General features: G+C 44.7%; 1 protein-coding gene across 1 annotated transcript; it reads left to right on the top strand.

The window, feature by feature from the left end:
* Window positions 1-3,183: 3,183 nt before the first annotated feature.
* Window positions 3,184-10,342, top strand: LOC311110404 (uncharacterized protein). Its single transcript, XM_084188952.1, has 5 exons — window positions 3,184-3,685; window positions 4,693-4,823; window positions 5,027-5,200; window positions 8,405-8,505; window positions 8,741-10,342. Exons 1-4 carry the CDS (start codon window positions 3,403-3,405, stop codon window positions 8,426-8,428), a joined length of 612 nt encoding a protein of 203 aa, XP_084045078.1. The 5' UTR covers window positions 3,184-3,402; the 3' UTR covers window positions 8,429-8,505; window positions 8,741-10,342.
* Window positions 10,343-15,554: the final 5,212 nt, after the last annotated feature.

The raw sequence follows: 15,554 nt of genomic DNA, 5'->3' as shown, positions 1-15,554 counted from the left end.
TGCAAAGAGGAGTGGAACAAAATCCCTCCTGAGATGTGTGCAAACCTGGTGGCCAACTACAAGAAACGTCTGACCTCTGTGATTGCCAACAAGGGTTTTGCCCTCACTTTACTAAATAATATATGTGTGAAATTTGTTTTGATTTAGAATGGACCATTATCATGCGCCTGTCTCAAAACAGGGGCAGTGGGAAAAAAATAAATGTCCTCTATGCACTTAAATAGCGAAAGGAGGACGCTTTTCCCGTGGTTCATTTTCATGCCAGCCAGGTAGGCTATACTCCTGTTGTAAAGAAAAACAAGGTGCTTAATATTAGCAAAGTTGAGAAATAAATATAGTAGGCATAGCCTATACAAAGCTGATGGGATCCTCCTCTTTTTAGTAGAGGCCATCACTCTGTTTTCTCACACAATTGCATAGCCTATAGAAATGTTGCGCAACATGAGCTCATGGGCTCTCATGAAGTGTTTGCTTAGATTTTCGAACACATTTGCATTGATGTCAGAGTGATTAAAGGGACAATGGAGTGCTGAGTACCAGGCAATTAGCAAGTATGGTAGGCTGCTAATGACCATCAGCAGCATCAGAGCTTCGAGAAGCCTAATTACCGTGACTAAACAGTTACGTGCCTTTATGACTCGTGACTGCCGGTGTGGCGGTAATATGGTCACCACAACAGCCCTACCCATGCCAAATCTTTTCAGTCTCCTGAGGGGGAATAGGCGTTGTTGTGCCCTCTTCACGACTGTCTTGGTGTGTTTGGACCATGATAGTTTGTTGGTGATGTGGACACCAAGGAATTTGAAGCTCCCAACCTGCTCCACTACAGCCCCGTCGATGAGAATGGGGGTGTGCTCGGCCCTCTTTTTCCTGTAGTCCACGATCATCTCCTTTGTCTTGATCACGTTGAGGGAGAGGTTGTTGTCCTGGCATCACACTGTCAGGTCTCTGACCTCCTCCCTATAGGCTGTCTCATCGTTGCTGGTGATCAGGCCTACCACCGTTGTGTCGTCAGCAAACTTAATGATGGTGTTGGAGTCGTGCTTGGCCACGCAGTCATGGGTGAACAGGGAGTACAGGAGGGGACTGAGCATGCACCCTAGAGGGGCCCCCGTGTTGAGGATCAGCGTGGCAGATGTGTTGTTGCCTACCCTTACCACCTGGGGGCGGCCCGTCAGGAAGTCCAAGTTCCAGTTGCAGAGGGAGGTGTTTAGTCCCAGGGTCTTTAGCTTAGTGATGAGCTTTGAGGGCACTATGGTGTTGAACGCTGAGCTGTAGTCAATTAATAGCATTCTTACGTAAGTGTTCCTCTTGTCCAGGTAGGAAAGGGCAGTGTGGAGTGCAATAGAGATTGCATCATCTGTGGATCTGTTGTGGTGGCATGGAAATGTGAGTGGGTCTAGGGTTTCTGGGATGATGGTGTTGATGTGAGCCATGACCAGCCTTTCAAAGCACTTCATGGCTACAGACATGAGTGCTACGGGTCGGTAGTCATTTAGGCAGGTTACCTTAGTGTTCTTGGGCACAGGGACTATGGTGGTCTGCTTGAAACATGTAGGTATTACAGACTCGGCCAGGGACAGGTTGAAGATGTCAGTGAAGACACTTGCCAGTTGGTCAGCGCATGCTCTGAGTGCACGTCCTTGTAATCAAGACACTTGGTAATCAAGGCACTTTTAATGAGAAAATGAATGCAGTTTATCAAACAGATTTGTAGTGGAGACATTAGTTTGTTTAATAAAAACAAAAGGGGACTTTTCATTCTAATACTTTTTTTCTCATTGAGACTCTAGTATAAATCGCATCTGATCTCACCCTATTCTACATAAATACGACAGCGCGTTATAACCAATATACACTTACTAAATATACCTACACATACCTACACACTAACAAACACCTACTGTACACACCAAAATAGTTTAGTCAGGTTTGTCTGATTTATTACTTTTGACTTATCATAGCTGACTCATATTTACTCACAACAGCGTATTTATGTCCACCATGATGGATTTAACAACCATGAAGTCATTCTATAACTACAGTATAGGACTCAACGTAGTGGGGATGGGTAAACACTCCATGTTTAAAGTGTTTTTATTATCTGTGTGTACGTACCTGAGGGAGTGCAATCTGTATCACCTCACTCTTCCAGGATGAGGAGGGTCCAGAGGTGCTGCTGGTAAAGGAGGAGGGGTGTGAGGAGGGTCTGGGGAACACTGAGGGGACCATGGTCATGGAGGACAACCAGACTACACCTCCTCCTGAACCAACAGAGGAACCAGCAGAGCAGCACAGGACCACCACACACAATCAGTCTCACTGAGTTGAGCCCACTGTGAACTACTGTCTGAATGGTATTAGGTCAGGTCTTGATTAATTGTGTCTTAAGTGTGGGATCATGCCTTTGAATTATGAAACCATTAAAGAGTGTCAAGTAATCAAATAAACTAACATACACCTGTCAGCAACGGGTGTGGCTGAAATAGCCATATCCACTCATTTGAAGGGCCATGTAGTGTATTTTCTCACACTTTGGGCTGGATGTGTCAATGTGTAGTTCAACCATGCATAATCAATGAGCAGAATTACTGTCAACTCAATTAGCCACAAAATCCCCAATTTTGAAGCGACTGTTTTCTTGAAGTTTTGCCATTTTCCCCCACCTGGGCAAACCCCCTAGCAATTAAAGTTCTAGCGATGTACTTCAGCCCCTCGCAGCATTATCCAATGAGGTTGCAGGGCGGGCCCAACAGCTCAGTGGTCACAGCAGAGAAAGAGAGAGCAATGACGTGGAGCACATATCTGGACATATGTGACGTAGTACGCAATTTTCAGGGATCACTTTTGGCTCGTGAGTGCTAGTTTCAGAACTACTGGCAAGGTCATATGACATTGTGAACAGAATATGATCATTATAAGACATCATGTGCCTGTTGGGATGGAGTACTGTCTCATGCGGTCTCACTCTCTCAGGCCCCAGAGCCTTAGCATAGTATTTGAATAACTGAAGGAGTGGGATTATTTTGAATATTTTTTGTTTGTTTTTGTGGAATAATGTTATTTTCCGTTCCCCATAATGGAATGTAATTTTGTGCATTTGTTGTGCATTTTTTCACCCCCGTCCAGTTGGTGGCGGCAATACACCTTTTGCATGAAATTTGCCACAAAACCTCACCGAGAAGTAGTAAACGGAAGTAAGCGTTGACCATTTACAACTTTCACGTTAGCGTTTTTATTGTCGTTATTTAGACACTTATTAACAAAATGGAACTCTAAATATCACTAATTTAACTGCACAGCATCAAATACTTGTCCAAGGTAGTCTTTCATTCGCGTTGGAGACAGGACTTGGTTGATAGATGTTATCTAGGTAACGCTAGCTGCAAACGTTACCTAACAATGGCTAACTGTGTCGTTTTTCACACTCAAATAGCCTCCATTATGGAGGTGCTAGCGAATGCAGCCGTGGCAAATATCTGTAAACTCGTAGACGACGACTATGCAGTGTTTCGTTTGGAAATAACTCAAAGCCAGAAAGAAAACAGGACATTGCGGAGGAAACTACAGCTACTGGAACTGAAGCAGGCACGGGAGCGCGCAGAGAGGACAATGCGAGAGCGCGCACTCGCCAGTCGTCCCAGTAGTGTCAAGATCATTGACCGACATAGAGGAATGGCAAGAGGTACATTTTCCAAGGCCGAGGCTGCGGTGGCCGTCGCGGTTCATATAGCGCAGTGCCTGTCGCCCCGTTCCCCTCTGTGCATGTGTCTTTAGATGTGTTAACCACATATGCTTAACCAGCCGAGGCTGCGGTTTTTGGATACTATGCAATAATTCACCTGATTATCTTGCACAAAGACACAATAGGGTCATTCTACGTATTTTTTCCCCAAAATGAGCTTAACCGAAACCATTCTATTTAGAGCTCGATTCATTATGTTCCATGCATTACATTGTTTTAAGTGAGTAAATAATAGATAATGCAGTAAATCAATAATCTGTTTAGAATATGATATTGGGTTGTTCCATTTGATTTCAATCACTTTTTTTGACCACACCCCTTTTGATTTGAACGAAACTTTCTATACATATTTGCTCATGGTAGAAAGTAACTTTTTGGACCTGAATGCCAAAACATTTAGGAGATAGATGTGCTCAAAGTTGACCCGATTTGCATACCTCACCCTAATATGCGACATCCATGTCTTCATCACTGGAAAATATAAACGATAGAGTTTTATATGATTTCAAAACTTACAAACAGGGTTGTCAAAATATTTTATAATTTCTTAATGAAACATTTTTTTTAAATTAGAATGGACTTTTTGTTACCCATTAACGTAAATTATCTAAAAATGCGTAAAATGTGATACTTACTCAGACCAGTTAATTTCTGACTACTTCTATCATGGGCAAATATGTATAAAAGTTTAGTCCAAATTAAAGGGTGTTAGATTAAAATATGATTGAAATCAAATGGAACGACCCAATATCATATTCTAACTAAATTCTTGATTTACTGCATTTCCCATTATTTACTAATTGAAAACAATGTGATGCATGGAACATAATCAATCAATAGTATATCAAGAAGTTATGAAAAGGGTTACCTTACATCCTTGCCAATATACCATTAAGCATTGAAAGTAGCTAAACTAAACACCTCTTTTCCCCCAATCACTCTCTCAGGTGAAGGACATCTCACTGGAGGCCACAGGAGCTTTGTGAAGCCAGCGGGACACAATACATGGAGAGATGACCAGCCAATCACTGTTGATGAGGGGAGTGGAACCTCAACCCAGCATGTTATTATGATAGAGGTTAGTGTCATAGTGTGACATAAAAAATTACAGTTACTTTGTAAATCAAATGCCAGTTTATTTCAGGAAGGCTCCCCTCAGGTATTCACTTGCTTACATCTACATCCTTATGTATCTGCCAAAAGGGAGCTTGTGAGACTTCCCCACGACATTGTTATCCAATTCAACTCATATACCGGTAATAACCTCTCTTCCTGTGTCAGTCTGTAGATGCAGAGGCTGCAGGTCCTGGGGTCAAGCAGGAGAGGTCTGAAGGAGAGGAGGACCCACGGCACAGCAGAGACACCCAGACTCAAGCGGCTGTAGAGCCCCATGTAGCCACAAAGGACCCCACCACCGCCCCAGTGCCGCCCAGCACCCGACGCAGAATCACGGAGGTCAGTGGAACGCAGAACGCCGTCCTCAAGTCAGAGACAGACACGGATACTTTAACTGTAACACACAGGCTCTTACAGACAGGATCTGACCACAGATCAGACCCAGAGAGACTGGGGCTGAGGAGACTGGGCTGTCCTCCTGCTACCAGCTCAGAATACTTACCGGTATTTCACCAGAGCCAGAGGATGGTTAATTCCCGTGGAGATGTTGATGGTGACGCGTTAGACACTGGCGGTGATGATCCGTCTTGTTCTTACACTACAGAGATGGAACCTGGCAACATGCCCTTGGATTTAGAGACACAGACTGATCTGTCTAGAGGGGACTGGAACCGGTACAGTAGTAGTGTATACTCTGAAGGGTGCCTAGATAAGAAAGGGGAGGGTCTGGTCATAGATGAAGTGACTGTGAAAGTGGAGGGCGACGCTCCTCCCACATGGAATGCAGATAGTCACCTAGGAGACGGACACTCACAGGGCAGAGATTTCTTAGATTACAGGAAAAGCTTAGAGAAAAATCAAAATGTCACGACCCACTCCCCTTTACACACACTCAGGGATCATGAGCCAGTGTCCACGTTGATTGGACCTTCCGATTTACACGATTGCGTCCTTTTCGATCAGGTATTGAACTCAAAGGGCCAAAGGTCCAAGGCTCAGGGAGGTAGAGCAACATCAGGCAATAGTAAAGAGAAACGGTTCCTCTGCATATTCTGTAACAAGGGCTTCAGCTGCCTCCAGAAAGTTGAGATCCACCAGAGGGTCCACACAGGGGTGAAACCCTATAGCTGTAACCAGTGTCATATGCGCTTCGCTGAGGCTGGCAACCTGAAGAGGCACCAGAGGGTCCACACAGGGGAGAAACCCTTCGGCTGTACCCAGTGTCACATGCGCTTCACCCAGGCTGGTCACCTGAAGAGACACCAGAGGGTCCACACAGGGGAGAAATCCTACAGCTGACCCCATTGTGAGAAGAGATTCTGTTGCCAGCACCAGCTGAAGATGCACCTGAAGGGCCACATGGGCAAAAGGCCGTTCGCATTTTCAAACACTGCATTAAAGACAACGATGAATTTTCATTATTGTCAGCAAAAAATATAATTTGGGGGCCTCCCGAGTGGTGCAGCGGTCTAAGGCACTACAGACCCGGGTTCGATCCCAGGCTGTGTCACAACCGGCTGTGATCTGGAGTCCCATAGGGTGGCGCACAATTGGCACAGCATCGTCCGGGTTAGGGGAGGGTTTGGCCGGGGGGGCTTTACTTGGCTCATCGCGCTCTAGCCACTCCTTGTGGTGGGCCGGGCACCTGCAGGCTGACTTCGGTCATCAGTTGAACAGTGTTTCCTCCGACACATTGGTGCGGCTGGCTTCCGGGTTAAGTGGGCGGGTGTTAAGAAGCGCTATTTGGCGGGTCATGTTTTGGTGGGAAATACACCCAAATTGAGATGGTTTGGGATGAGTCGGACCGCAGAGTGAAGGAAAAGCAGCCAACAAGTGCTCAGCATATGTGGGAACTCCTTCAAGACTGTTGGAAAAGCATTCCAGGTGAAGCTGGTTGAGAGAATGCCAAGAGTGTGCAAAGCTGTCATCAAGGCAAAGGGTTGCTATTTGAAGAATCTCAAATACATAGTTTTGATGTCTTCACTATTATTCTACAATGTAGAAAATAGTAAAACAATTAAGAAAAACCCTTGAATGAGTAGGTGTTCTAAAACTTTTGACCGGTAGTGTATATAATTTGGAATAACGAGAGTAACAGATTTCAGTGTTGAATGTTCCTGGGTAGAATATTGCATCCAGACATTGTGTGATATACACCAAGTGTACAAAACATTAAGGACACCTGCTCCATGACATAGACTGACCAGGTGAAAGCTATGATCCCTTATTGATATCACTGTTTAAATCCACTTCAATCATTCTAGATGAAGGGGAGGAGACAGGTTAAAGAAGGATTTTTAAGCCTTGAGAAAATTCAGATATGGATTGTGTATTTGTGCCATTCAGAGGGTGAATGGGCAAGACAAAATATATAAGTGCCTTTGAAAGGGGTATGGTAGTAGGTGCCAGGCGCACCGGTTTGTGTCAAGAACTGCAACGCTGCTGGATTTTTCATGCTCAACAGTTTTCCATGTGCATCAAGAATGGTCCACCACCAAAAGGACATTCAGCCAACTTGAAATGACTGTGGGAAGAATTGGAGTCAACATGCATCCCTGTGGAACGCTTTCGACACCTTGTAGAGTCCATTCCCCAACAAATTGAGGCTGATCTGAGGGCAAAAGGCGGGGGTGCAACTCAATATTAGGAAGGTGTCAATGTTTTGTACACTCAGTGTATGAGGCATATATGAGCCTAAAATGTATATATTGTGTTTGATTCTAACATGTTTTGACTCAGGGGTTGAATACCTATCTAATCAAGTGTTTTATTTTTCATATTATTATTTTTTACAAATGTTAGAATTTTTCTTCCACTTTGACATTAGACTATTTTGTGTAGATCATTGACCATTTTTTAAAAACAATTAAATCCATTTGAATCCCACTTTGTAACACAACTAAATATGGAAAAAGTAAAGGGGTGTGAATACTTTCTGAAGGCACTACTTCATTTCTATAAGGTGATATATTGTATTTGTACTGTGTAGGCTATATGATGTTCACAAATGCCTATTTCATTACTTCCATTAACCTACTTAATTGTTTTACCAAGACACTTTAAATTAGAAAATTAATGCTGTTTATCAAGCAGATTTGTAGTTGAGACATGTGCATGTGTGGTTTTCATATGGTGTATTTAAAATGTGTTTGTTTAATAAAAACAAAATGGGACTTTTCAGACTCTCTTTAGGATAAATCGCATCTGATCTCACCCTATTCTGCATAAACACAACAGTTATAACCAATATACACTTACTACACATACCCACACACTAACAAACACCTACTGTTCACATCAAAATAGTTTAGTCAGGATTGTCTGATGATGACTTTTGACTTATCATAGTTGACTTATTTTTACCCACAACATCATATTTATGTCCACCATGATGGGTTTAACAACAATGAAGTAATTCTGTAACTACAGTATAGGACTCAAACGTAGTTGGGATGGGTAAACACTCCATGTTGAAAGTGTGTTTATTATCTGTGTGTGTACATACCTGAGGGAGTGTATGTCTGTGTCGCCTGTCTCTTCCAGGAGGAGGAGGTAAATCGCTGGTGAAGGAGTCAACCAGACTACACCTCCTCCCGAACCAGCTGAGCAGCACAGGGCCACCACACACAATCAGTCTCACTGAGGTGAGCCCACTGTGAACTACTGTCTGAATAGTATTAGGTCAGGTCTTGATTAAATTTGTCTTAAGTGTGGTATCATGCCTTTGAATGATGAAACCATTAAAGAGTGTCAAGTAATCAAATCAATGAACATGTTTGCATAGTACTCATAGCAATCCCTCATTGCCCAATCAGAAGATGCAGGGTGCTCATATCAGATGTCTTGATCCAACATCCTCTCACTCTGTATCGCTTACAGTCAGTAGACATGGAGGATGGAAAGCCTGATCTGCTGCTGGTCAAAGAGGAGACAATAGAAGACGGATCAGAGAGCATTGATCTGCTGAGTGGACTAAAGATGGGGGAGCAAGGTAAGGGAGAAATACATATACAGAACATAATAGATATACTTCAATGGGAATAGTGATTCACCTACATAAAATGAAATCATTACAACGTATGTTTTCATACTAAAACAAACAATGTATGAACTTGACCAGGTAATTGACCAAAAAACTCCATATGTAGAGTTTTCTCTGCCATGTTTGTAAAGTCTATTTTGTAACCTCTTCCTGCAGGTGGTTGGCTGGAGGATGACAGAGGAGACTGGGCGGCCAGCTTGGATTCCCAGACCCAGACCAGTGCAGCCAAGGGTCCAGGGGACAACATCACTGATCAGGCCAGGACCAGAGGCGACATAGTGGAGGTCAGTGGATGGGACAGCGTCCTCAACTCTGGGCTGGGGAACAACACTGTTAACCACTACCAGAAACAGACAGTCGAACACAAAACAACAACCAAACTTAGTCTCCATGACAACAGACTGGCTAAGACCAGGGCAAGGCGTAGATTTGGTCTGCGGGGACGGGGACGTGTCCGTATGCGGCGGGAGAGAACAGACACAGACTCGGCTAGCGATGCTCCGTCCTGCTCCTGTAGTTGTGATTCAGAGAGACTGATGGCGCCTCAGGTTAACCCCCTAACAGATGCTGCGTTCAGCCTGCCTTCTATAGGATCTATCAACTGGAACATGGACCCTGCGACAACACAGACACTCGCTGGCCTTCATCCTCCTCACACTCTCCTAATGTTAAACCAGACCTCAGACAATGCTAGTGCCTCAACACTAAATGGCTACACAAACCCATTAACAAATGACAGTAGTAGAGACGAAATCTGTAAAGATGGCAGCGCCAAAGATAAGCACTTCCCATGTTAGTTCTGTGGGAAAGCTTTCAGTTTTCCAAAACAGGTGGAGAGCCACCAGAGGATGCACAGGGGGGAGAAGCTGTTCAGCTGCCACCTATGCCGGGGCAGTTTCTCCCACTCATCCATTCTGAAGAGGCATCAGAGGGTCCACACGGGAGAAACCCTACAGCTGCCCCGGTTCTCCTGCCAGCACGAGCTGAAGATGCACCTGAAGGTCCCCACGGGAGACAGGCCGTTCCTGTACGCACTGCGGGAAGAGGTTCTCAGAGAGGAGCTACCTCAGGATACACCAGCAGAAAATGCACATGTATAGGGAACTGGATGAGGTGAACTGAGGAAAGAATGAGTATGATGAGGCAGAGTAGATGATATGCTAAAATGACAAAAAAAAAAAAATTGTGATCGTTGGTGTGATGATGTCTGTAAAAATGCTTCACTGATGAAAAGTGTCATGTTTACCTGACATAAAGTAGTGAAGGTGTGTGTAATATAATTTTGAACCTTTTCCAGAGTATTCTCAAATGAATTTGACCCAAGTGAGTTTAATCAAAGTGAGGGTACCAGATTTACAGAAAAGGTAAAGTGTTACCATAGTGAGAAAAGTTATTCTACTTGTCATGTATCGTTTTGTGCAATAAATGTACTGTACTTCACGTTACGAGTGTATGACCATTTTGTTGAAGTTAAAAACAAAACTGACACTGTGCTGACTGACTTTTTTACATTTTCATTTCAGGGACTGAGTTTCCCTTATCTCAGACGAACCAAAACATCAACACAATGGCTCCATATTGTTAGGTACTTGAATCACAGTGTTAGAGATGGGCTTGACTGTGGTTAACATTTTATAATATCATGTCATGTTTCTGTGTGTACAGCAAAGAGTTTCTTATATAAACCTTCATGCTTTTCTGTACAATCGTTGTTTGCAGTCTGCAGTCCATGAAGACCTGCTGATATCCAGTGTAATTTTATTTTTTATTTTTATTTGCTTAGTAGTACAGAATTAAAGGCGCTGCATGGTCAATCCGATATCTGCATTGGCCGTGCATCATTTACGGTGATACGGCCTCTGCAGAAGTCAGGGCATTCATGTCTTCCCAGAGCTGTTGTCAAGGACGTGAGTTTGTGCTTATACAGGACCTCCCGCCCCCACCTACCGTCAACCAATCATGTCAATGCGGCGCTATATGGAGCTTTACGGAGCCCTCCGCATAGTTACAAAATTTGGGAGGCACACAGCGATGCGGTACGGAGCTCAAGTTGGCCTCTGCTTGCCTTCGGAGGCTCCGCAATTGCATCACACCCTCCAAAAGGCGTCTCCGACCACATTTTTGGATCAAGCATAAATTGGCTTTTACTGGTGGGAGAGAGCTTACCTCTGAGGTGGCTGGTCACAAACCCTGCCCCCGGATCAGTACCATGGATCAGGAGCCATTGATATTCCTCCCAAGTCGGAACCAGTCTCACTGACGGCAGATTTTGGTCGGAGTAAACCATCTTGCTTTCTCTTCAGTGTAAAATGAAGTAGATCACGTTTAAACTTCAAAGTTGGAGAGACGGTACATGAGGGCAACACCAGAGTGCTCAAGGATAAGCTTGGCTAGGAGAGAGGTGGCGCGCGTTTCGAATAGCAAACAATCAAACTTTACTCGGTGTGGCGGCGGTTCGGCACGGCTGTGCTGTGACCAGAGATGGCAGGAGATAGTTATGGAGGAGAAACCGATGCTAGTATGGAGCATAGTGGTGCAAGGAAAGGAGGGAGAGGGAAAAAGAAAGAAAGCAGGAAGTAATACCGGTAGTAGGGGTTTGAAGGGGAGCGAGAGGTCTATGGAAACAGAGATAATTAAGAAAAGGAAGCTTGAGGCCAGCAACGTAGTTTAACGCCAGCGGCAGTTCGGCGGTAGAGAGTGGCGAGGAGGAAGGGCAAGCTACGCCGCGAGAAGATCAATCAGGTGAGGAGCAAAAAGTGACTGAAGTTTGGGGAGGAAGGGGGAGTTAGAACTATGAATCTGATTAGGTTGACGTCTGTGATTAAATATATGATTGGGGAAGTTGTAAATGCTGAAGTGCTAAGAGATGGGAGCTTGTTGGTGTTCTGTAAGGCCACGGTGCAGAGGGGAAAAGCCCTCAAAGTGAAGCAAATGGGGAGGTATAAAGTGTTGTCCAGCAGCATGCCTGACCAAGCAGTGGGCTAATGGGGTGATAACAGGAGTGCCGGCAAGTATTAGCATTGGAGGTCAGTGAAAACCTGAGAGGAGGCGTTCTAGTGAAAGCTCAAAGACTCCAAAAAACATGGGATGGAGTGAAGGTAGACAGCCAGTCTATTCTGTTACACTTCGAAGACTGGGTACTGCCAAATAAAGTAACCATAGGATATGAGTTATTACGTGAGGGCCTAAGTACCGAAGCCTTTATTAAGATGAAATAACTGCCAGAGGTTTGGGCATGTGGCAGCAGCCTGTAAGGAGAAAAAGAGGTGTGTCAGGTGTGGAGGGGAGCGTGAGTATGGGAAGTATGGGGATGGCGTACAACCAAAGTTCTGCAGCTGTGGGGGTGCTCACAGTGTGGCGTATGGTGGGTGTGAAGCAATGAAACAAGCAGTGGAGGTGCAACAAGTGAGAGTGGAGAGAAGGGTGTCATGCTGAGGCAGTGAGGATGGTCCAGGCCCAGGGAATCTCAGGTTCGAGGGAGAAAAAGGTTAAGAGCACCTAGACCGGGGACCTCGGGGCAGGTGGGTGGAGACATGGTATATGTAAACAAGAGAAAACTGGTGATATTCATAGCAGAAGCAATAAATAGCACCGGTAAAGTGGAGTCTAAAACAGAGAGGATACAGCTAATAGTGAAAGCAGCTGGGAGACATCTGGATATGACAGGGCTGACATGGGAAGAGGTTCAAGATGACCTCAATCAGCCGAGGCAGGAGTCATGTATTACTGGATCTCCCTCATGAAAAATGACTACTGAATTACTACACAAAACCTACTCGAGCAGTAGTGACTATGTAGAGACTTGTAGGGATTGTATAGTGAATGTGTAGTTTATGCACAACTCAAGATACACAAGTAGAGTTTTGCCGCGTTCAGTAGGAAAACAGTAGTGTTTCTTGTAGTAATCAGGTAGATTTTTACTACTTGATGTTGGTAGTAAATACAGTGCCTTCAGAAAGTATTCCACAATTTGTTGTATTACAGCCTGAATTCAAAATGGATTACAATTTTTTTTTTATCTCACCCATCTACACACAATACACCATAATGACAAAGTGAAATCATGTTTTTAGAACTTTTTGCAAATGTATTGAAAATGTTTAATTTACGTAAGTATTCACATCCCTGAGTCAATACTTTGTATAAGCACCTTTGGCAGCGATTACAGCTGTGGGTCTTTTGGGGTAAGTCTCTTTTTGGGACAGGGACAGATGGAAATGGCCAAGTGATGGAAAGTCTCAGAGAAGTGAAAGAGCTGGTGTGCCTGAATGATGGATGAGGGACCAGGATTGATGCAGTCACATGAAATGAGTCTGTCTAGGTAGGTGGGTGTTGGAATGGAATGGAAAAATGAGATCAGTTCCAAGAGTTGAGTGAGCAGGTGATGGCTCGGGTGGATATGAGAGGGGATGTGGATAGCGTGAATAACTGCATGAGAGCAGCATAAGTGGGGGCAACTACTGAGGCTATACCTCAGAGATTAGGGAGGAGGGCGAGGAAAGCAGTCCCATGGTGGACAGAGGAGTGTAGGGCAGCTGTGAGGAGTAGGAACAGGGCATTCAGAGTACTGAAAAGGACCCATAGTATAAGCAGGCCCAGGCCCTGGTGAGAACTATACGTCAGGCAAAAAGGGTATGTTGGCATTGTTTCTGTGATACCATTGGGAGGGCGACACCCGTGGGAGAAGTGTGTGGGATGATCAAGAGGATGAGTGGGGTCAGAAGGGAGTGGGATTATCCAGTGTTGACGAGTGGGGAGGATATGGTAGTAACAGATGAGGAGAAGGCAGAGAGGATGGCCAAAGCATTTGTCCAAGTGCATAGCTCAGCTAATATGTCAGAGGGGGGAGAGAGAACGAGAGAGGAGCAACCTGGAGTTCTGGACAGGAGAGAGGTTGTAAATGATGCGTTGAATGCACCATTTACCATGGCAGAGATGAAGAAAGCAATAGGCAAGTCTCAGTTAACTTCACCTGGGAAAGATGAGGTGTGCTGTCATATTGGCCCATCTCAGCGATGAGGCGCTGGATAATGTATTGGGCCTGTGCAACAGAGTGTGGGAGGAAGGGAAACTACCGGCCAGCTGGAAGGAGGCAGTAGTGGTGCCAATACGGAAGCCCAATGAGGCCAACAAGCTATCGGCCAATAGCCCTAACATTTCATGTACAGTGCATTCGGAAAGTACTCAGACCAGACCCCTTGACTTTTTCCGCATTTCATTACAGCCTTATTATTTTCTTCATCAATCTACACACAATACCCCATAATGACAAAGCAAAAACAGGTTTATAGATATTTTTGCAAATGTATTACAAATAAAAAACGGAAATACCTTATTTACATAAGTATTCAGACACTTTGCTATGATACTCGAAATTGAGCTCAGGTGAATCCTGTTTCCATTGATCATCCTTGATGTTTCTACAACTTGATTGGAGTCCATCTGTGGTAAATTCAATTGATTGGACTTGATTTGGAAAGTCACACACCTGTCTATACAGTGGGGAGAACAAGTATTTGATACACTGCCGATTTTGCAGGTTTTCCTACTTACAAAGCATGTAGAGGTCTGTAATTTTTAAAAAAATCCTGAAAATCACATTGTATGATTTTTAAGTAATTAATTTGCATTTTAGTATTTGATACATCAGAAAAGCAGAACTTAATATTTGGTACAGAAACCTTTGTTTGCAATTACAGAGATCATACGTTTCCTGTAGGTCTTGACCAGGTTTGCACACACTGCAGCAGGGATTTTGGCCCACTCCTCCATACAGACCTTCTCCAGATCCTTCAGGTTTCGGGGCTGTCGCTGGGCAATACGGACTTTCAGCTCCCTCCAAAGATGTTCTATTGGGTTCAGGTCTGGAGACTGGCTAGGCCACTCCAGGACCTTGAGATGCTTCTTACGGAGCCACTCCTTAGTTGCCCTGGCTGTGTGTGTCGGGTCGTTGTCACATTTACATTTACGTCATTTAGCAGACGCTCTTATCCAGAGCGACTTACAAATTGGTGCATTCACCCTATAACCAGTGGGATAACCACTTTACAATAAAAAAAAAAAAAGGGGGGGGGGGGGGGGGGGGGGGGTAGAAGGATTACTTTATCCTATCCCAGGTATTCCTTAAAGAGGTGGGGTTTCAAATGTCTCCGGAAGGTGGTGAGTGACTCCGCTGTCCTGGCGTCGTGAGGGAGCTTGTTCCACCATTGGGGTGCCAGAGCAGCGAACAGTTTTGACTGGGGTGCCAGAGCAGCGAACAGTTGTCATGCTGGAAGACCCAGCCACGACCCATCTTCAATGCTCTTACTGAGGGAAGGAGGTTGTTGGCCAAGATCTCGCGATACATGGCCACATCCATCCTCCCCTCAATACGGTGCAGTCGTCCTGTCCCCTTTGCAGAAAAGCATCCCCAAAGAATGATGTTTCCACCTCCATGCTTCACGGTTGGGATGGTGTTCACTCATCCTTCTTCTTCCTCCAAACACGGCGAGTGGAGTTTAGACCAAAAAGCTATATTTTTGTCTCATCAGACCACATGACCTTCTCCCATTCCTCCTCTGGATCATCCAGATGGTCATTGGCAAACTTCAGACGGGCCTGGACATGCGCTGGCTTGAGCAGGGGGACCTTGCGTGCGCTGCAGGATTTTAA

This window comes from Coregonus lavaretus (genome assembly GCF_964263955.1).
Source record: "Coregonus lavaretus genome assembly, contig: SUPER_35_unloc_5, whole genome shotgun sequence".
In the NCBI taxonomy this organism is placed as follows: Eukaryota; Metazoa; Chordata; class Actinopteri; order Salmoniformes; family Salmonidae; genus Coregonus; species Coregonus lavaretus.
This window is presented reverse-complemented; position numbering and strand designations above follow the sequence as displayed.